This window comes from Convolutriloba macropyga, chromosome 7 (assembly GCF_964194025.1).
Source record: "Convolutriloba macropyga chromosome 7, txConMacr16.3, whole genome shotgun sequence".
Lineage (NCBI taxonomy): Eukaryota > Metazoa > Xenacoelomorpha > Acoela > Convolutidae > Convolutriloba > Convolutriloba macropyga.
Genome location: NC_134474.1, coordinates 30,516,578 through 30,540,466, shown reverse-complemented (window position 1 = coordinate 30,540,466; position 23,889 = coordinate 30,516,578). Strand labels below are relative to the sequence as shown.

The following is a 23,889-nucleotide window of genomic DNA, read 5'->3' as shown; positions in this document are numbered from 1 at the left end:
GAAGCGTAAATTTCAACTTCATAGACTTTTTTTACAAAATTGCTGTACTGAAATTTAAATAACGCAACTTTGATCTACTTATTTCTATTCCGTTCTGAAGAGAACTAGGAAAAAGAAAGAAAACAGTAGCTTCACAACGCCGACTGAGACTCAACGTATTATGATTAATAGCCGCGAAGCGAAACCAGCTGTCACTTGGACATCGTGGTTTTTTTACGACTCGAAGAGGAGTATTGAGATTCTACAGGTATTTTTTTTTAGCAGAAAGCAAGTTTGTTAATAACTTGAATTTTGACTTCATACTGTTCGAGCATTTACCTCCGTTTTTGATTGTTGACGTCTGTTTTTGAACATTGGACTTTAACAGTAGCTTCGTTTGTAATGTATAGTAATTAGGAACTGCTGGTAATGTTCAAGGTGAAGAGGTCATTTTGAGATTTTTTTCTCCTATATAAGTCACCTCCAATTATCTAAAATACACCGCACAAACCCCTCACCACCACCTATCTACTCCCCCCCCACAATCTTTCTACGCCCCACCAACACCTACCTTACCCCCCTCCCCCCCCCCCCCCCCCCCCCCCAACACCTAGCTTATCCCGCCCCACCGCCCCCGCACCCCCACCCATCTTACCCTCACCTACCCCTACCCCCTCCCTTCACCTACCTACCTCCACCTACCCCCCCCCAACTACCCCACCACTACCCACCTCTCCAACATATCTACCAACCCACCCACCTACCTCCCCCAACTCTAATCTACCCCTCCCCTGGTGTTGAGAGTTTTATACGCAAAATTTTTTCTTGTTCCAGTTGACTTTTTCGGGTGACTTCTACGCCCCCGACTTTTTTGTTCTGCGTTATTTGAAGTTCTTGCTCATTCAAATGTGTTAGTTGCTGAACTCAATTGGTGCAGTTCACTGCTAAAAGTAAAATTAAAGTTTCCCTGAAATTGGTTTTTACATGAAATATTATAGTTATTAATGTGGTATATAATAACCTCTGATAACGTTTTTTGAAGTCTCCTTAGTGAATCTTCTATTCCCCTGCTGGAGCAGGCTGCAATGGATTTGAACTGCCACTGGTCATTCAACGGCAATTCTTCCGACCTCAGTCGTCAATGTTTAAGTAATCGGATAACGTGTTTCCGATTTGATTTCCTACTATGAGCCAAAAGTTTGGCGTCAGGTTTGAAAAAATCTCATTGACGGTTGGGCTCATTTCGTGTTAAAACGCCTTGATTTGTGTTTTTATTTGGTGGCCCATCAAATTTTATTTTTAAAGGAAGATATCATAAATTGCTCTCAAATGAAAATTTTAGCAATTATATTTGTCCTGTTATATTTTTTATGCGATTCTTTGCTTGACCGATTTTTCGTCGGACGCTTTTGACTTTTTGTCCTCGAAACTAGAATAAACAGGTAGCGCCGAGGGGGCTTTATGTGCTTTTAGAGCCTTTCAGCTCTGTTAACAGCTCAAACTGTTTTGGAGTCTTATGCTAATGGTGTGAAGGACGGTTCTTAGAGGTTGAAGACAACCCCCATTGTTGACCCCCCACTATTGCCCCCACCCACCACCTCGCTGTTGCCCCCACCCCACTGTTTCCCTCACCCTTTCCTTCACTGGTGAAACTCCCTCCCCCCACGTGGCTACTGACAAACAACCGATCGCTAAAAACTTCTTTTTACTAATTTTCACAATTTTTTTTTGAAATTGCTTTTTGTAAATTTTTGTTATTTTTTTGAGTTTTTAGCCCTAGCTGCCAAGGACCCTTCTATAGTGTTTTATAATAGGTATCTGCATAGATTCGATTTGTATGGGAATAGTTTCAACATTTTAACATCACGAGTTCTAGCATTTTTTTTTTGAAAAAACGTGCAAATTTTTTTCAATTTTTTGAAATTTTTTTTCATTACTCACCTCTTTCCAGACGCAGGCGCCAAAAAAGTCCCTTTGCGTTTGATAATAAATTACTGAAAAAAATTTCTTTGCTACGGAATAGCTTCCAATTTTTTAATATGAAAATTTTTAGCATTTTTTTGGTAAAACTTACATTTTTTAAAACTTTTTTGAAAACGTTTGTCGGTTTTCAGGTTTCTCAAGCCTAAAGAGCTGAGCAATGTCCTCTTTGGTTTAACAATAGGTTACTGTACAGTTTCTAAATGCAATGAATTGATTTTCAAGATTTCAAAAACACAATTTTTAATATTTTTTTATAACAAATTTTGCAATTTTTGAAGTTTTGTGAAAATTTGTGTCAATTTTAGGCTTTTCCAGCATCAGGAGCCACATAATCTCCTCTGCGATTTGATTATAATTTTTTGCACAGCTTCTTCATGTAATGGAATGTATGTTTTTCAAGATTTTGACGGCAGCATTTTTTAAATATATAATTGCAATTTTTTCAAGTTTTTTTTTGAACCTTTTTGATTTTTTTATCTTTTTTTTTCGGGACCAGGGTACTTCGTTCAGAGGCTTGATGATAAGCTGTTGCATATTTTCCAGAGTTTATGGAATGGTTATCAATATTTTAATAACTCCAGCTTTAGCAATGTTTTGATAAATTTTTCGGATTCAAAATTTCAGAAAATTATATCATGTTCCAAGTTTATGGATCTTTATGAGCCAGTGAATACTGGATAGTCTCTTTAGACAATGAAATGGTTTTGAAGATTTTAATATTTTAAGTTGTAGCAAGGTTTTGTTAAATTTGCGATTGTTTTCAAAATTTGAATGTTTTTGTCATCTTCTGAGTTCAACGATCATTACTGGCCAACGAAGCTTTTCAGATCTTGCAGATGGGTCAAGACTTGAGACATAAACCCAGAGACAAAAAAATAGTTTTGAACATTTCCACTGCGAAATCTAGAAGCTTTTCTTTGCAATAATTTGCAAATTTTTAAAATATCATTTTTATGTTTGATTTATTTACTAACACGACTAGAAAACTGAAAGTTGCACAGTCGAATCAAGCTAAAGCTAGCCTGACTAAACCATGGCTAGCTACTGACGAAGCCAATTGGTCGTTTGAGAGCAATTCGCCCGACGTTAATCGGTTATGTTTAGTTTTTTTTATCCATCTGTCTTTTATTTCGAAAAAGAATTAGCGGAAGATTTTTTTCAATTTTTGCTCGCTTGGAAGTTATTTTCAAAATTGTTATTTTTCAAAACATAATCACGAGTATCGTGCACGGTGTTTAGTTCAACATAAAAGATAGTGTTTTGTAATGCTATGCTTTAATCAGCAAACTGATTTCGAAAATGAAATTGCTGCATTTGTTACACTAATGAAAGAGCGAATTGTAAAAGAACTTCCATGCTGATCAAAATAGGACGCTCTAAGCATTAGGCTGCTCCTCTTTCTTTGGTTTTGGCAACATCTAAGCATTGGATTTGTATGCCTTCAGCGACTACTTTTTCAAATAAGGGAGGGAAATTTGCTTTATGATAAGCTTTATTTGGATTTTTCTTGAGATTCGGGAACGCTGAAGCAATTTAAGGCAAGTAGCAATTCCAGAGCTCTCCATTTTTTTTTCTCGAATGCAGTCGCAACATTTGATCTTCAGGTTGAGTTCGGCAAATACGCCTCCGAAGTGGAACGTCTGGACCATGAGTTGTTCGACCACAAATCTCAACTGAAAGGAGCCAGAGAAGAGATCAGTGTTCTGCAGGCCACCATCTGTACCAATGAGAGTGAGTTTGAGACTTGCATGAAGAGAGCAGACGAACACTCGAGGGAGTTGAAGCTTGAACTAACCGAGGCACAGTGCCAATTGAACAGCTTCTGTACACATACACACGAACCAGCTATGGCTAATGCAAATGCTCAGGTAGTTTAATTCATTCTTAGTAGTTTTATTTAAAAAAACTTGAACACATTTACAGGTTGAGGTGATTGTTCAATGTTCAAGACCACTCGCGATTAGATCAATCCGGAAAAAAATGGCATATAGCAAGATCAGACTAAAACAAGATCCACGGTCGGGCTCCTTCGCTGTTTATAACCCCATAATTATGACATTAGTTTGACATTTGATAAGCACCGAAAAATTTTACGGGAGAAGGGGCCAATATTGACTAAAAGTACAAGACCTAGCAACCTAATAAAATGGGACTGAAATTGGATGAAAATTGGATATTTTGGATGAGAATAGCCCGGGTTGACCTTTCTTGGGAACCATATCCAAGAACCATATACGATGATAATTTTTTTTCAAATGTCTTGAAGAATTTTTTTTCACTCAGAGTGCAATGTATGGATGTTATGCGAGCTTTTCGAACAATGTTGATATTTTTGCATGCTATATGGTTGCCATTATTCAGCTATATGGTTGCCAAGTTACCATAAACTCCTTATATGGCTTGGATATGGTTGCCAAGAAAGGTTCATGGTGGTCAACCCGGGAGAAAAAACTCATTTCAGAGACAGTTCTTGTCTGACGTTTAGTTTTTTCGAGGCTCTTTCGTAATTGTTTTTCATTGCTGAATAAGTTTTCATTTCTTATTTGGACTACAGAAGTTAAGGGGCATGCTGCCATCTGAAGGCTTTTTAAGCATTAGCGAAAGTTAAATGTACTTGTGAAACTTTTTTGGATATACTCACTTATACGGACACTTTTGCGATTAGGCTATTGTCATTAGATTATTTTACAATAACACTAAACAATTTTAAATTTCTGTTGAGAGATTTTTTGATCAGGCCAAAACCCACCGTTTTTAGGTGGAGTAGAATCCAGCCAGGCAATTGGAATTTGAATTCAAGGAAATATAAAAAAAATTTTTGTTGCAATTTTAATCGTGTTCGTTGCTCAATTTGCTCAAAAGTTCAGTGTTAATCTACGACCATGTTTAATTGCGGTCAAACGAAGTTTGTAGCCATTATATTAGTCCTGTTGGTCTTTTTTTAATGCAATTTTTTGCCTGACCGATTTTTCCTCAGACGCTTTTGACTTTTCGTCCTCAAAAACGGTATAAACAGGTAGCGCCCAGCCGACACTAAGTGATCTTAGAGCTTTTCAGCTCTGTTTCAGCTCAAACTGTTTTCGAGACTTGTAGGTATGTGTGAAGGGCGGTTCTTAGAGGTTGAAGACCCCTCCACTGTTGACCCCCCCAATATTGCCCCATTCCCCTGCCCGCTGTTACACCCCCAGCCCACTGTAGCCCCTCCCCCTTAGCCCTCGGTGCACCCCCCCCCCCCCGTATCTAGCTAGCTACTGACGATCAACCGCTCGCTAAACACGCAAATTTACTTTTTTGCACAAATTTTTTCAAGCTTTTCGAAAATTTTTGACATTTTTTGATTTTTATTAGCCCTAGGTGTTGAAAAATCTCCTCTAGGTTTTAATAATAGGTTACTGCATAGTTTGTAGTGGTAATGGAACGTTTTCAACATTTTAACCTCACGAATTTTTTCGCCTTTTTTTTAACAAAACGTGCAATTTTTTTCAAGTTCTTATTCAGGTCATTCTAGACCCAGGGCTTAGAAAGCCTCCTAAGGGGTTTGATAATAATTAACTGACTATTTTTATTGGCCATGAAATAATTTTTAAACTTTTTAATATCACAAGTTTCAGCATTTATTTTTTTTTTAAAACTTTCATTTTTTAAAGTTTTTTTTGCCAATTTTTTAAAGGTTTTTTTTAGCCCCAAGATCCACAGAACTTCCTCTAGTGTTTGAATATTTGTTACTGCATAATTCATAGGTGTAATGCAATCTTTTTCGAGATTTAAAAATCACGAATTTAAGAAATTTTTAAAAAAATATTTGCATTTTTTTCATTTTTTAGATCTTTTTCCCGGCACCAGGGGCCCTGGGACATTCTCCAAGCTTTGATAATAAGCTGCTGCATAGTTTATAGAGTTAATAGAATAGTGATCAATTTCTTTTATGACTCCAGTTTTAGTAATTGGGAAAAATTTTGATCACATTCCAAGTGTATGGATCTTTATGAGCCAGTGAAACTTTTTCAGGCTTGAAACAGGGACACTGTATAGTCTCTTGAGACAATGAAATGGTTCTTAAGATAATAATATCTTGAAGTGTAGCAGGATTTTGTTAAAATTCGCAATTGTTTCTAATATTTTTCATTTTTTTCCTTTTCTCTGCTGAACGACCACTACTGGCCAAAGAAACTTTTTATGTCCTGGAGATGGGTTACTTGACAGACATTTGGCAAAATTCAACGCAATTCTTACAAAAATTCACCGCTTTCAGCGCATTCAACGATGAAAGATGCGCGCGCTTTGCGGTGAAAAAAAGTTTTTTTTCATCGCTATTCACCGCTAATCTTACATTTTTTTTTGTCAAAACCTCTTCCCGGGAATCTCAAAAGTAGAGAGAACATTTCATGCAATCCAACAAGTCATGTTAATTTAATTATCAGCATGCAACAACAGCAACCATTGACAGACATTTGGCGACAAAAAATGGTTTTAAATTTCTTAACAGCAAATATGAAAACTTTTGTTTTTATTTTTGCCGTTTTCAGTTCAGTGATTCATTTACTAACAAGGCTAGAAAATTAGAAGTTGCGGAGTCGAACACCATCATGGACAAAATTCCTCTTCTTTCTTTCTCTCTCTCTGTCCGTTAGGGGTTTCTTTCCTTCTATTTCTCGTTCCCATTTTCTCTCTCTCTCTCTGTTGATGCCGTACTTCAGCTGCTTTATGTAGCGTAATCTCATCATCTCTGATCCTCATTAACAATGAGTTATAGTGGAAGATTTTTTAATCATAATTGACATAACAGCTACTTTTTGGAAAATCATTGTTAATTGCTCTCAAAGGAAATTTTCAGCAAATATATTAGTCCTGTTCGTCTCTTTTATGCAATTTTTTGCTTGGCCGATTTTTCGTTTCACCCATTTGACTTTTGTCTTCAGAAGCGTTTTCTAAGAGCCGTTGAGTCCACTAGTCTTCAGTTATGCAATTAACAGAAACTGTTTTGGAGAATTACACTTATAGTGTGCAGAGCGATTCTTAGAAATTGATCCCACACGCCCACACACCCACCCACAGCCTCTATGTCAGTCCCCCCAATCAACATTTTCACGCCCATTGAGCTCACCTTACGCCCCCTCAATTAATTTAAAGCTAATCTCACTAAACCGTGGCTAGCTACCTAAAAAGCCAACCGCTCGCCGGTCGTTTGAGAGCAATTTGCCAGACGTTAGTCAGTTAATTTTCAAGATTAGAGTTGTCAGCGTGTACGGACAACTGACAGTCAGAAAAATTAATTCAGATTTGTTTCAAAATTGCAAATAGCCGTGATATTTTATCCAAAATTCTTGTTTTTCAGCAGATGTGACACCAGTGATACGAGTTTTCTTGCTGTTATCTGTGCTCACCGTGACAGTTGTTCATGCTATAGATATTGTCTACACCCGGGTTGTTCATCGTTCAAAAATCTTAGTAGTCCAACAAAGATCAAAAGCGAGTTCCTAGAAATCATACAGAGATCATACAAAAAATTTTAAAGTCTAAAAACTGTACAATTTTCATTCTCTATCGAAGTCCAAAAAAATGTCATGGAAATGATACAAGGTCATAAGTGATGCCACAAACTGGTGCCACAAATAATTTAATAAGGTTATATTAAATTAATGTATCGCATTTGCAATCCACATTTGATTCTTTGTGCGCGCTAAAAGAAAAATTTGCAAATTGAACATTTTCTTCAGGCAAATTGGAAGTTATATTTGAGGTTTTTCGGTGTTTCATATAAATGAGAAATTTTAGGTATTGGCTGGCCTCCGAGAATATCAAAACTTTAGTCATCTATTTCGATTTACTGTTTTTTTAGTGCCCACCTATGTAAATGACGTGGTATATTAGTGTCATTTGGCGGATCACAATTGATGCCGGGGAATCACATAGGTGATGCTTTACGGAAAAAAATTAAAAAGAAATAAATGATAAAAAGATTTAGGAAAGATAGATGTATGATTCTTGGTAATCGCACTAGGTTCATATATGATTTCTTGCTAATCATACAAGGAGCAGGTATGATTTCCTAGTTGTCATACAAAGATCGTCTACAAGCAGCTTTGAATTTTAGTTTCGGAAATGTCCCTCGCAAAATATTAATCGAGGTTTGTTTGCAAAAGATTAGTTAGTACTTTGGCTACTTTCTCTACCACGGTCCACAAAATCAGTCACCGAATAAGTCACCGAATAGGGTCTCAGGTAATTACTAACGAAATTTGAGTAGTAAAATTTTAAGTTGTTTAAGTTTTGTGAAGAATTAAATGTTTGCTCCGGACTGTGGACAACGTTTACATTATCCGTCAGTACCAACAAAAAATTATTGTGACTTTTTGTCAGTACATTCGAATATTTTTGCCAAATTCTATGCAAATTTTCATTCAAATTTAATTGAAGTTTGAATTAACTGAGCAAAAAAAAACTAGTTCAAAAAACAACTTTTAGGTTGAAGTTCTACTATTACCTGCTTTAAAAAATGCTTCTTATTGTTTAAAAGTTTGCTGCAGTTTTTTAGCAATGTAGATCTATAGTTGAAACTCTTAGGTGCATGTGCCTTTTGAGTTCCAAATTGTCGAGTGGCAAATTTTTTTATGAACAGTACCAGATTTTAAAAGTACGTATTTCAAGAGCAGCTAAAATCTCTGCTATAGTCACCCTTAAACTCTCAGCTAAATTCAAATTAAGCTGTTAACTTTGAGTTTGTGGATCTTCTCTCGCGCTTCAATCTCCCATCCCCACCCCCTCGCCCTCCACCTCTACCTCCCACTCCCCTCCCCTCCCCTCCCCTCGCCTTCCCTCTGACCCTCGCCCTCCCCCTCCCCAGAGTTATAAAGCCCCCATTTACCTATTATGTTCAGTGATGAATGACCAAAAGGATTTTCGGATCTTTTCCGTTTGTGCCCCCCCCCCCAGCCCCAGCTTAGTGGGTTCATTTTATTTGCACCCCCCCCCCCCCAAAAGCACGTGCCATATTTCTACATAATGATTTACTACTTAATGGCACGTGTTCTGTAATGGGGGGGGGGGGGGCACGCATAACGTACTTGGGAGGGGGGGGGGCACAAACAGAAAAGATCCGGATTTTATTATAGAATTAATTGTTACCGGGTGTTGATGAATGATAGACTTTTATACTTGTGAACAATAAAGGTTTTTTTTTCACATTCTTTGAGACTGTGCAATCACATTTGATATGCATTGAAAAATGAACGTTGAATATGACCCACGTCATTAATTTAGAACCCGGGTCGAGGTTTTTTGGATAAATTTTTGTAAGAAATGCTGTTTAGGCAGTAAATTTTTGTAAGAAATGTGGTGAATTGGGTGCATTTTTTTAAGAAATGCAGTGAATGGGGTAAAAAATTCATCGCATATCACCGCATTTCTTACAAGAATTCACCGCGAACTTCACGGTACTTCAAAAACAAATCACCGCATTTGTTTTCCAATATTCACTGAGTCTGATTTAAATTCAGAAGAAATATCAAAGAAGTAAGAGACAGATGGTGAAGTGGAATACGAAGTTGTAGACATTCAGGAGGTGTAGCAGTGCTACATACAAAACAACTCAATCATTTTTAGTGCTATCTGATGCAATCCTACTGTGCTATTGCTGTAGTCTATCAGACTATGCCAGCTGGCAAAAAGTATAAACAACCACTATAAAGAGCAGTGAATTTGTAGTAGCACTTTCTCCAACTCTGCGAGGATACAATCCACTGGCTGGCGATTCAAGCCCAGCAGCAGAGGAATAGCCTCCAACAACTACATGCTCAGCTGAGCGCGGCGTCTAAATGCTTAGCGATAGAGCTCGAGCATCAAGAGCTAATGCTTAGCTTAAACACTCACATTATTAGTACACACAATTATGCGCTATTTTAGATAGTGATGACTGTAACTAAGTAAGTATTTCCAGTTCAACATCTCATTATCCGCGCTATTTCTTACTCTAAAATCTGGTGCGACCAGTGAGGCTCGAACTCACGACTTTAAGATTGTGAGACTTACTTCCTTTCTTTAACTGTTATCACTGTTTTCTTTTTCTTTTTATCCCCAGAAGGATGAATTTCTTGCATTGGTTTTGTTGTTAATAGCCGCGAAGCGATAGTTGAGGCTATTATTGGCCTTCTCTTGGTTTTTTTTATTTATTCCGTCGTCAAGATTTTTGTTACAGCCATATGACGTCACAACCACTTCAAATCTGCTTTTTGTTCATTCGTTCATGCAATTTCAATTGAATTGCGTGTGTGACGTCATTTTTCACTCTTAGTGGAGCTCGTGTTTTATTTATTCGCGTGATTAAGTTTTTGGTCTTACGTGACTTACCTCACTCTTAAAAATGACTTCCTCATACTAAAATTGACTTTTCTTTGCTTTAATTCAAAGATAAGTTCAAACGAATGCTTGTCACTCTAAGGGTAGGGTAGGTAATTTAAGAGCAGCAAATAGAAACAGCTATAATTTATATATATTCTTAATCAAAATTTAACATCTCAGCCCTTAATGAAAAGAGTTAGTTTTTTTGGTCTGTCTTTTATAACTTCTTTTTGAGACTACAGGTCTATGAAGCTACTGCGGCTATTTTCTGGCATTTTGCCAGCTATGTTTATCAACTGTTATTATTCTGATTTCGGACTGCGATGTTCAATTTGTTTGTCAGTTACATTCTGTTTATTATTGAAAACGCCAAAAAGAGCGTAAATTTTTTTGATTGCCTAAAATGGGTTTTTGGTTAGGCATATTTTGCCCACACATTTTACTTGATGATTATTGAATTATTGCCGTAGCAGATATGTCAACAAAACACAATAACTGGACGCAACGAAGCAATACGAGAAGAGAAAGAATTTCGTCGGATCAAACAGAGAAGAAGAGTCATATTCACAAACTGAAATTTTTTTTCAAATTTCTTAAAGATGGGGTGAGATGTAGCAGTAATACATACAAAACAAAACAACTCAATCATTTTTAGTGCTATATGATTCAATTCTACTGTGCTATTGCTGTAGTCTACGTCGACATACTGAATCAACCAATCAGACTTTGCCAGTTGGCAAAAAGTATAAACCACCACTATAAAGAGCAGTGATTTTGTAGTAGAAGCACTTCCTCCAACTCTGCGAGGATACAACCCACTGGCTGGTGATTCAAGCCCAGCAGCAGAGGAATAGCCTCCAACAACAACATGCTCAGCTGAGCGCGGCGTCTAAATGCTTAGCAATAGAGCTCGAGCATCAAGAGCTAATGCTTAGTTTATTCCCTCACAATTCCCTCACATTAGTAGTACATACAATTATGCGTTATATTAGATAGTGATGACTGTAACTAAGTACGTATTTACAATTCAACATCTCATTATCCGCGCTATTTCTTGCTCTAAAAGAGGTAAGAAGTTCGAGCCCGTGTACGAAAGTTTTGTTTTTGTAAGAATTGCGTTGAATGCGGTGAAATTAAATAATTCACCGCGGTTCACCGTTTTCAACGAAAAAGTTGTAAGAAATACGCGTTGAAAATTATTTATTTTCACCGCATTTCCTACAAAAATTCACCGCCATACCTCGACCCGTTTAGATATAAGGAAGTTAAAACTAACTTTTTGAATTCAAGTTCATGGCTTCTTGAAATCGGACGGGGCCGTCCAATATAATTTCAAAAACATAAAAATGGCAAAGTCTAAGTTTTTTCTTCAGATCAACGACCTCAGTGGACTACTGCTTGAGCGCGACAAAGAAATCTCAGATTTGAAATGCGAGATGCAGAAATTAAGTGACGAGTTATGCTGTGAGAGGTATACAGCCGACCAGCTGGCTGATCTGGCACATGCAGCTAGGAGTTGTGGAGCCACTGTAGATCCAGCCCCAGCTTTCGTGTCGAGAAATTGTGCGCCCGGGCAAATTGGAGCTAGTATGATTAATGACCTTGGAAATCAGTTGTGTCATCGTGAGCATGTCATTGAAGGTCAGTGCTTGTCCAACCCAACAATTACCAAGCTAAATTTGCAATCTGTTCAAGATACATGAATGCTTTGAAAAATTAAAAACCTTGCGGTAAATTGCGACTATTTTTTTCGGACAAATTCAACGCAAGTTGTGCGCAAATTTTCAAGTTTTGAGGTAAATAGCGCTGATACATCGACACGAAAAAAAATTGCGTGAAAAATCTCTAAAGTTTTTGCTGATTGAATCCCTCAAATTGATTCATATAATCAGCCTTGAAATAATTTTTTGCAAAAATAACGAATACGTATCAACAAGAAAATCCCTGGTCGAAAAATAGTGGTTAACTTGTGAAAACTTATAAACAAGTTCATGAAATTTGTGAAAACCATAAAACAAAATTTGCAGAAATGATGCATCATGTTTACAAAGATTTATAAACGTTTTGTGCAACAATTTGAGTTAAAATACAAACAAGGCGGCTCAGCAATGTGCGATGGCACATAGGGTTCCGACCCCGCCCATCCACAATTTTGGCATAATTGTGTACCAAATGAGGAACAGATAGAAAACCCAAAATTTATTTTTTGGGAATCCCAAAAAACCCACAATAGCCCAAGTATTTTTCAAAAAAAATGTGTATGAACGATAAGATAGCCTCCAAAGCAAATAAATCAGTCGAGTAAAAATTGAAGCATTAAATTGCTGTGATATGCCAATATTAAGAAAGCGAGTCAAGACGAACAGCAAAATCAAGCAACAACAACAACAACAAACATTAATTACATCAAAAATTCTTTGTCCGTTTTATAAACCAAAATTTAGACAAAAAAGAGAAAAGGGCAAAAGTATGTAATAATTTTGATTTTTTCGAAACAAAATTTTATCCAAAGTCATGAAAAACATTAATTACAAAATGAAATATTTAAATAGGGTCCTTTTTTCATCCAAAGCAATTCTTTGAGATCTGAAATTATCCATAATAATTCTTGTCTCTACAAAAAGAACGTCAAACATGACAAAAATCAAATTAATTTACTTTTTTTGTGAAAAACCTGTGTCGAAGACAGTAAGGTCATAGCGCATTCATTAAAAAATAGATTTTTGGGAAATCAACCCCTTTTGACGCCTTCCCTTGACACCCCCAATGTCATATTTGACCTTTAATTAATGAGATTAAGTACCAAAAAGAAAAACAAAAAGAACAAACTTGCGAAGTTAAAAAGTTTTTTTTATTTTTTTCGTTTTGGAAAACGATTGTTTTCAAAGTCATGAAAGCCATCAGCTATCTTCTGAATATCAGAATATCGGCTCGTCTATTCTTCCATAAAAATTCAGTGAAACCTATACCTATACAGAAAATTTCATACAACTGAAATGACAAAGTAAAAATGACAATTAAAGACAAAATTAAAAAATTCAATTAATTTCTTGAAGAAAGAAGTGTCGAGGCCGTTAAAACGATAATCTATATCTTTAAAGATTTTTATATGTTCAATTGTGTTTCATTTTGAACGCTAATAATGTGATATGAGAACTGTCAGTAATGTGATAATGTGACTAGAAAACGTGAAAAACTGCCAAATTTCTAAAAACAAGAAAAAATCTGAAATCTAATAGTATCTTTGCCAGAAAACAATAACTTCAGGCTTAAAAACGCAATCGAGACTAAATTTGCAATCATTAGAATGAAGAACCATTCTTTCTCTGCTGACAGTAAGCTGCAAGTTGACCAAATTAAGAAAAAAAGGAGGAAAAGTTCATTAAGCCATTGTTTATTTAAAAATCAATTAGTTTTAAAAGTAGAAACGATCATAAACTTTCAAGTAAAAAACTAAATGCATTAGCTTGGAGTTGCTTAAAAAGCCCATTGGAAACTCATTTGATATGTTCTGTTCTCTATTATTAAAAAAAGGTCTTTTTTCAAGAAAAAAGACCGACTGATTGCAATCCGAATTGTTTTCGGATTGTAACAGTCCAATATTGGCCCAATATTAGCCCTGCTAATGCTTATTGTCCGTTAGGAACTATTGATTTTTTGAACATTGTAGATATAGATAATTTAATAGTCGAAAACTCAAAAAAAATTCTGCATTTTTGATAATAAACGAGTAAAGCTAGCAAAAAACGGCAAAGTTTTAATTACAGAGCACTCTCAGCGGAATTTGAAGCAGGAATAGCCCCCTTCTGAGTCTACAAAGATCGTATTAGTGTTGTTTGGGGGAGAAGTGCCGGCAAATTTGATCAAAGTGGACTAGAGTAGCTTATTTCGTGCTGTTTTTGATGAAAAAGGCGGAATTTTGAAATATTTATCCAGAGTTTTTGACCAAAAAAATTAAATCAGAATAATCAACAAGTCTTTTTTGTCCTTAAAAAAATATCAACGACACTATTCTTAAAATTTTCAACAAAATTGACAAAGAGTTAGGCAAAAATTTTGGAAAGTGTGAACAAAACAACGTGAATTCACTCTACTTTTTTCAGAAGTTTAAACCTCGATAACTCCCTGTAGAAAGCGAAAATTAAAAAAATCTTTTTAATTCCATATTCTACGCTGGACGAGCTGTCTAATGATACCAGTTTCAACTCTCTACGATGAATATATCGATCGGCGAAAATTGACTGAACAAAAGAGGGGTCGGAACAATAAAATTTTTAAACTTTTGGCCTTATTATGGAAACCGTTTACTGCTTACAAGGATTTGCCTGAAGCTAGCAGATTATTTATAAGATTTAAAGATATATAGGCTTTTTAGATAAATAAAAGAGTAAATAATTGAATACAGGAATGATAAAGTAAGAAAAATTAGATAGGTCTACAATTTAAAAAATGTATATAATACATAAAATAATAATCAAAGAAACTGAGAATAACTGTAAAAATTAAAAATTCCTATTTAAAACAATACATTAGATCCCTTATAAAAAATGAGAACAATTGCAAGTTTTAGTAAGTGGTTTAGAGTTTTTATCATGAGCAGTCTGTCAAACAGAAATTTGGACAAAAGATGAAGAAAACACAAAGTGTTTGCAGCTAGACGTTTTTCACAAAACTTTCCCCGGTCAATAGAGTGGGCGCAAATACAAGTGGAGGGTGCGTTGGTATTGTTTGTCAAAAACGGCATCAGATTTAAAAGAGTTGGAACATAGAGTTGTAATTATTGTCAAAAAACATTGGTTAAGTTTTATTTTAAGCTGAAAGTTGCCATACCCTCAATTTTCATGACACATTAATGATACATGAAAATAACAACAAAAGATAAGACTCACTTTGGGAATCTGGTTATTGAGGAAGATTGTTTACCGATAGTCTGTGGTGACTGAAACAAAAAACATTTTTCAAAAGTATCTAAACTGGAGCATTCGCAAGATGTTTTGATAATTTTTAATTTGAAAATTTTGAGAATGGAAATTACACTAGAGAAACTAAGAGCAGTAATACTTGCATTGACGCAATTTATTCGAACGTTAACATATATCTGAGTGTGTTACTTACATCTCTCACAGATCACTACTGACTGCTCTTTAGGAATGCTGATCACAAAGGGACTAGATTTAAATATTTATTCCACGGAGTAAAGAATTTGGAAACCCGGTTGCCATTCACTGATGATTATGTCATTGCAAACTACATTTTTACTTGCAGAGATGTTGAAAATTGAAAAAACCCTTGGGCATCTGTTGGTAGGCAGTAGTGACAAATTTTCAACTCTTGCCTAAAAAATGTGTAGAGAATTTTGTAACTCAAAAAGGGGGCAAAAGTAAGCTGAAGTCATGGACGGATAGCCAAGTAAAACAATTAGCTTTTAAAAAAAAGACAAAGTTGTCGACAGTTTCTAAAAACGAAAGAAAAAAGGATCAGCTCATTTTCAAAACTCTGAAAAAACTGCTAAAAATGATTATACAAAAAAGAATATTAATCAAAATTTATAAACAGTGACTGTCAAAACTGCTCAAAACCTTTGATCAATTGTATCAGAAAAAAAAGCTTTGAAAAAAGAAGAATTACGTTCTGAAAAAACTTAAAATTTCTTAAAGTTTTTTACCGCAATCGATAAAATTTTAGCATTCAAAATCCCCAAAAGTGTGAGTGAAACCATTTCAAAAGGCATTGATATCCGTATCCAGTCATTGCTGTCAGTTCGAGGAAATTGTAAGCAAAATGCGAATTAAGTACAGCACAAATTGTTTTGATTTGAAGAATTTCTACATAAAGGAGCTCAAAGGATAAATTGTTCGAGTTTTAAACAAAACTTAGCAACTTGGGAATCAAGAATAGAATTTTTTCTCAATTTTGAAAAAAAGCAGACACAATCTGGTACAGAATAAAAATGGGTAGAGAAAAGACTCAAAATTTCTTTAATTTTGTTCCCGCAATCGGTAAAATTTTACTTTTCAAAAGCTTCAAAAGTGTGAGTGAAACCATTTCAAAAGGCATTGATATCCGTATCCAGTCATTGCTGTCAGTTCGAGGAAATTGTAAGCAAAATGCAAATTAAGTACAGCACAAATTGTTTTGATTTGAACAATTTCTACATAAAGGAGCTCAAAAGATAAATTGTTCGAGTTTTAAACAAAACTTAGCAACTTGGGAATCAAGAATAGAATTTTTTCTCAATTTTGAAAAAAAGCAGACACAATCTGGTACAGAATAAAAATGGGTAGAGAAAAGACTCAAAATTTCTTTAATTTTGTTCCCGCAATCGGTAAAATTTTACTTTTCAAAAGCTTCAAAAGTGTGAGTGAAACCACTTCAAAAGGCATTGATATCAGTATCCAGTCATTGCTGTCAGTTCGAGGAAATTGTAAGCAAAATGCAAATTAAGTACAGCACAAATTGTTTTGATTTGAACAATTTCTACATAAAGGAGCTCAAAGGATATATTGTTCGAGTTTTAAACAAAACTTAGCAACTTGGGAATCAAGAATAGAATTTTTTCTCAATTTTAAATAAAAAAAAGCAGACACAATCTGGTAGAGAATAAAAATGGGAAGAGAAAAGACTTAAAATTTCTTTAATTTTGTTCTCGCAATCGGTAAGTTTTTAGCTTTCAAAAGCCTCAAAAGTGTGATTGAAACCACTTCAAAAAGCTTTGATATCAGTATTAAGGCATTGCCGTCTGTTCAAAGAAAATGTAAGCAAAATGCGAAATAAGTACAGCTCAAATTGTTGTGATTAGGTAGAGAGAATGTATAGAAAAGACTGCAAATTTATTTAAGTTTATTCACGCAATCGGCAAAATGTTAGCATTCAAAAGCCTCAAAAGTGTGAGTGAAACCACATCGAAAGGCATTGATATCAGTATCCAGTCATTGTTGTTATTTCAAAGAAATTGTATGCAAAATGAGAAATAGGCACAATTTCTTTATAAAGGAGCTCAAAGGTTAAATTGTTTGAGTTTTAAGCAAAACTTAGCAAAATCTGAATTGAGAATAGAAATTTTTCCTCAAAGTTAAAATAAGCAGACATAATCTAAATACCTAATAGCGGAGAGTGGTGGGGATCATTGAACTACAGGCCTATGGCATTAGTGTCAACAATAGCAAAATCATTTAAACTTCTATTTTACACAGAAAACCTTTGCAATTATTTGAAGAAATTCAATACTGCTAGGTTCAAATCAGTTTGGTTTCAAATAACCAGGAGTTACAGTTGTTGCCTTGGCTCACTTTGTAGAAAACCCTAGAAACAATTTGGAAAAAAAAACTCAAACGCTCTATTGGATTTTTCTGAATCTGAGAAAAACTTTCGAATCAGTTGTTAACTATACCAAAAAAATTAGCATAGGCTTGAGAGACCAGTAGTCACCATAATGGATTGCTATTTTAGTTTAACAAAACAAAGAGTTCTTACCACAACGATTGAAAAGACCCTTACATTTGTTCTTCCCCATTTTGTTCTTCCTTGTTGCTTAGTTTTGAGAGCACAACTCCCTATAATATAAAGCAATGAATCAAAAATGAGAAACAGCAACATATTTTGACACTTTTTGACACTTTATGAGGGTGGTACTGCTCTGGATCTTCAAAAAAGATTTGCGATAGTTTGTTTATACGACATAAACAAGTCCAACCAATTTCTTAGTCATTGACTCTGAGTTTCCAAATTGACTCAAAAACCAAGTTTTCAAAAACCTATAGCTCTACTGCCGAGCAGCATAAACACTCCAAATACGCCGACAATAGACATTGTATCCATGACAGTTATTGAAAATGTCACGTCAAAAGAGTTAGTTTGAAATAGACGAAAATAATAAGTTTGTTTTACAGATTAAGGTGATTATTAATCATCAAATAGTACTAAACTATGTAGAATTTGTAGAATTTTCAAGTTCATCTAAATTCAGGGCCATTTATTGTTCAACTCGGTCCCAATTGATCACATAATTGTTTTTCAATTGTAAGTTTAATGTGTTAATGGCTTAAATGACGTATACGTAAAATTGATTGTGGAATTTTGAGTTAAGTCTGTATTCATTGTTATTTCATGATGTTATGACTTAGTCTTCACTAATGAGAGGTACAAAAGTCTTCCTAAAAATTACAAGTTATTCCTACTTAGTTTCGAATTAAAAAAGAAAAGTTGTTATTACCTTCAAAAATCTCTGGTATAAAAACCCAGCGATGTTTAGAAAGTTGCATTTTTCTTTTTTGTCTGTTTCTGGCATGGACTCAGTATTCAACTCATTTCACGGTTTGCAACTCATTTCACGCTCTAGAAAAAATTCAACCCCTGAATACTGAGTCCATGCCAGAAACAGACAGAAAAAAATAAAAATGCAACATTCTAAACATCGCTGGGTTTTTATACCATAGATTTTTGAAGGTCAAAACAACTTTTCTTTTTTAATTCGAAACTAAGTAGGAATAACTTGTAATTTTAAGGCAGACTTTTGTACCTCTCATCAGTGAAGACTAAGTCATAACATCATAAAATAACAATGAATACAGACTTAACTCAAAATTCCACAATCAATTTTACGTATACGTCATTTAAGCCATTAACACATTAAACTTACAATTGAAAAACAATTATGTGATCAATTGGGACCGAGTTGAACAATAAGTGGCCCTGAATTTAGATGAACTTGAAAATTCTACAAATTCATACTCTTTGCGCAGAGGCAAGCTGTCAAGAAATGAAGAAAAAACATAGTGTCAAAACCATAAAACAGGCAGCTGACAGATGAAAATAAAAAAAATAGTTAACTGTTACTTCTGTGGGGCATGTATTTATTGAGACTAAGTTGTAAGATGTCAAAAAATTGCAAAGTTAAAAAAAATTGTTGAAATTATCCGGAATAAATTTTTTCAACGTCATTAATTCCGATAGTTAACATCTGAAATTATAAAGAAAGACCAATCAAATCTCTACAGTAACCATCTATTTTTCGTAAGACCTTTCGTTAACAGGAAGATGTATACAAATTACGACAAAGACAAGCAGATTTGAAAAATCATTTCTATTTTGCAATGAGAAGCCTTTGATGCTGTTAATACCATACAAAACTGAGTGTGTTACAACAGTATGTCTCTTTGATTGCGCTTTCGTTTAAAATCCCAAAGTGAACTCTTGTGAAGATGAAATCTTGACTTGTGAACGAAAACCAACCTGGTAAAATGACCAGATGTCCAAAACTAAAAAAATACGAAAGTTCGGGGTATCGTGGCCAAAAAAAATTAATTTTAAAATTGATGTGGTTGGAAAGATTAAATTTTCAAGCTATAAACTGTTTTTCGCAAGATAGATTTATAGTTTGACAAAAGAAAAGAAGTAAAGTCAACCTTCAAAAGTTAGTTGAGATTTCTGTAAAACAAATAGCTTTAACGACATAAGAGCAATATCAAATGAAAACAATATATAGGTTCAATTGTATTTTTTAGGAAAACTAACCTGATTGTTTATTAGTGCTAATGAGCCTCAAGACTGCAGAAGAACAACGAATTCGGGCGATAAATAAGAATTCAATGGAAAATTTTGAAAGAACATTGTTGCAGCCGTGAAGGGGATGGTTTTTCTGAACATAATATATGACTTGGGTCCTCTTTTTCTCAATATTCGTCCAATTTTAAGAAAAACATATAAAATAGATATTTTGGTAACAATAAAAATTAGATTACCAAAAATAAGTGAGGAAATTTGGATAATGAATTTTTGGATAACTTTTTACGTTAGCTAAAAACCACCAAAGTTTTTTTGCAAGAACGCTTTTACAGGATGCTGAAGTTAAACTAGTCTTTTTCAAGCTTACTCAAAATTTTGTCAGCAGTTTGAAGGTCTCTACCCCCGCCAAATACGAACACAGTGGGCTGAATAAGAAAGTGGGCTAAACCAGTGGGCTAAACCAAAGAAAGCTGAATTTTGAAATTTTCGCTCACACGTTTGTGCTGAAATTTTTAAATCAAACAGTTCAGCAACCCTTCTCTGTGCTTCTAGGCATAAACATAATTGTTAAAATTTTAACAATTGTCAGTCAAACTGTCCAAAATGAGCAACAATTCCGGAGAACCTGAACAAAAACAACGAATATGATTTATATGTTCACTAATTTTTAAACCTTGCTAACTTCCTGGAGGAAACGAAAAGAGAGTTACAAATTTAGTTCTATAGTATACCTCTGACGAGCGTTCTAATGATGCCACTCACCAACCTAAACGATTAATACATCGATTGACTGAAAGTAAAACTCAGTTTATTATTGTTTCGCCCGTACTAAAGTGGTGAATCGTAACAAAAATTATTCATGAAATTGTTCAAAGACGAATAAAAAAATGAAATAAGTATCTGAAAAAAAAACAAAGTAAAAAAGTTAGCTGAAAAACAAAGGGAACAAATTTAAAAAAACTTTCGAAGATACAGAAGTTAACAAATCAAGAAATAATTTTTTTATTCTATCTGTCATTGACCTTACGACAAGCGTATTAGAGCGAAGGAGTTTCATTAGTCAAAGACTTTTTGAATTTTATAACATTTTTTTATAAAAACTAACGCATTCGATCTGGAAAATTTTATTTTTGAGTATAGCAATCACTGTATTTGATACGCAAAATTTAATTGGTCTCACATGGTATGGTAATTTATTTGGCTCATGCTCCCTGGCGCACATTTTTCTCCTATGCTAAAAACATAAAAACATCTCTAAGAAAATCAAACTACAATTTTTTGTTCGATTTCGGATCGAAATTAAAATGATCAAAAAAGTAATCTGAGAAAATTGTTTCGTGTATATGGAACTTTAAAACAAATTTGAGACACTTAACAGTTTTTTAAGGAATTGTGATTCAGATTTAAGCTGAATAATGGTTTTAGTTTATTGAAAATGCCATTCGTAAAATATAAACGGAGAAATCCAATCAGAGTTATCTCAGTAAAATTACGTTAATCTTTCCTAATTTTTTTTAGGGATAAAAAGAATATTAAAACTTTTACTTGCTCCAAAAAACTATCCAATGCTTTGATTTGGGTTTATAAAAATATTTCAAATAGTGTTTTCAACTTTTACTTGAACCAAAAATCTCTCCAAAGCCTTGAGTTGGGTTTTTGCAAAAATTTTTGAACACATTTTCCTGAATTCAATAAAAAATTTTAACAGCCGCAAAGTGATAGCTATTCTCGGTTTTTACAATCCAAAGGATTTGGATTGTATTGGTGTGCTGTCTTCAAGATGTTTCCACGCCTTTTTCCAATGACTTTTAGCTTTCAAAACATGATAAACAGAAAACGCTCGGCGAGTAGACTCTAAGTTGCCTAATGTACTGAAGATTCTGAGAACGTCTAAATTGAAGTTGGAAAGGTCGTTTTCCTGGTTTTCTCTGTTTTTTGAAAATTTCCTTGCAAAGAAATTCATGTGACAATTGTTTAAGCTCTCAGTGGTCTTGCACAAGGTAGAATTGCTCTCCAATTTTTTTCAGGTTTTGTTTTGTGATTCATTGTAATTTTAGTTCTATTTTTTCAATTTTTTTATGCAAGTTTTTTAAAATGCTCTTCAGTTTTTGAGTTTTTAAATCCCTGTCAGACAATGAATCGTTTTGCTGCTTAAAAGCGGGTTACTGAATAGTTTTTAGTGGTAAAGGAGTGGTTTTCAACAGTTGAATATTAATGATTTAAATGTTTCTTGATAAAATGTCTTTTTTCAAGATTTTTGAAAGTTATTTTCATAATCCTATTTTATCGGTATTTAAGAGCAAATGAATGACGAAACATTCTTTAGCCTCCAAATGAGTTACTGGACAGTTTCTGGGGACATTAAAATGGTTCCGAAGATAGTAGTATCACGAATTGTAGCAACATTTCGTTCAAATTTGTGCTTTTTTTCAACTTTTAAGAAATTTTTTAACCTTTTTCAGAGATTATAGTTCTTAAAATTTTCCCGAAGAATTCAACAGACAAAAAGTGGGTTTGTATAGTAATATCGCTAAATTTAAAATTTATCAATACAGTTTTCATTTTTGGAATTTTTTAAAGTATTTATATTTTTTTTTTGAGTTTTTCTATCTTCAGTGGCCGAAAAACCCTTTCAGAAATTTTGAGTGATTTAATTTGTTTTTCTAAGTGGATTAAATATAGCCTTCACGGTAAAAGGTTCAAGAGTTTTAGCGATTGTTATTTTTTTGTCTTTTTGGCTAGCTTTGTTCTATTGACCTGTTTGCCAGATACAGTAGTATTATAATTTCCGTTCAATTGATTGGATTGTTTTTCAAGAATTTTCCTGCCATTTCATATTTCGTTGTCAAACTTTTTGTTCCGACCAAATGACATCTCAATGACTTCAATTGTGCTTTGTGTTCAAGCAAATTAAACTTAATAGCGTTCGTGACACAGTTTTTCTTACTCCTAATGGAGAGAGGTTTTTGTTCGTTCGCGTGGTAATGTTTTTTTGTCACATATGATTTACCTCACTCTCAAAAATGAAATAGTTCCACTCTGAAATAGACTTCCTCCCTTTCACTTTCTTTACGCTAACTCAAAGAGATAAAGTCAATTGAGTGCGTGTCACCCTAATTTAAAGGTTTTTCAGGGCAGCTAAGAGAGGCGGCAATAAATAAACATATTCTCTGTCAAAATGTAACACCTCAGCAATTAAAAACGAATTTTTTTGGTCTGCTTTTTGCTAGTTTGAAGGTTGAGATTGCAGATCTAGGAAGCTATTGTAGCTATTTTCTTACAATCTGCCAGTTATGTTCCTCGTTTTTGACAGACTAATTTGAGTAAAACAGAATAATAGGGATAGATAACATCTTAATTGTTGGGGCAAATTTAACATCTCTAGTGCCACTGGATTTTGAAAAAAATTGTATTTTTAAAAATTGGAAATCTCGAAACAGTTTTTGTACCGATCTAAAATCTCTATCAACGTTTTATGATTGCAGAACTCAAGCGTACTATAACAAGTCTGGAGCAGGATAACGAATGTCTCAGCACAAAGCTACATATCAAGGTCAGTTTGTGTTTGTTTCCACTATTGAAAAAAGATCTACATTCTGCAACTTTTTCCTGCAATTTTTGTAATGAATATTACAACCTAAATATTCCAGCCCGACCATTTCTAGAGCTACAGTATATTGAAAAGGGAGCTAGCTGATAAAAAGACAGCGCTATAATTGTCACTTCTTCGTCTGTTTGGGCTCAAAAAAATACTGTAATAATTAAATGTTTAATTGCTCTTGAACGTAGTTCATAGCAATTATTGTAAACGTGTGTGTCTTTTTACGACTTTACGACTCGAAGAGGAGTATTGAGATTCTACAGGTTTTTACGACTCAAAGAGGAGTATTGATATCCTTCAGGTTTTTTTTTTAGCAGAAAGCAAGTTTGTTCATGACTTGATTTTTGAATTCTTTATTTTCGAGCTTTTACCTCCGTCACTTTAACATTAGCTTAGTTTGTAACGTATAGCAATTGGTAACAGCCTATAATTCAAGTTGAAGAGGTCAATTCGAGAACATTTGACTCCATTTAACTACCTAACCC

The 23,889-nt window shown here is 34.4% G+C and overlaps 1 protein-coding gene across 1 annotated transcript in view; it reads left to right on the top strand.

Moving 5' to 3' along the window:
* LOC142343008 (uncharacterized) overlaps positions 1-23,889 on the top strand; it is a 79,472-nt gene that overhangs the window by 52,950 nt on the left and 2,633 nt on the right. The window contains exons 13-15 of the mRNA XM_075394690.1: positions 3,567-3,830; positions 11,673-11,940; positions 23,289-23,356. Of these exons, the coding sequence (XP_075250805.1) occupies positions 3,567-3,830; positions 11,673-11,940; positions 23,289-23,356 (600 nt within the window). The remainder of the gene's footprint in view (positions 1-3,566; positions 3,831-11,672; positions 11,941-23,288; positions 23,357-23,889) is intronic.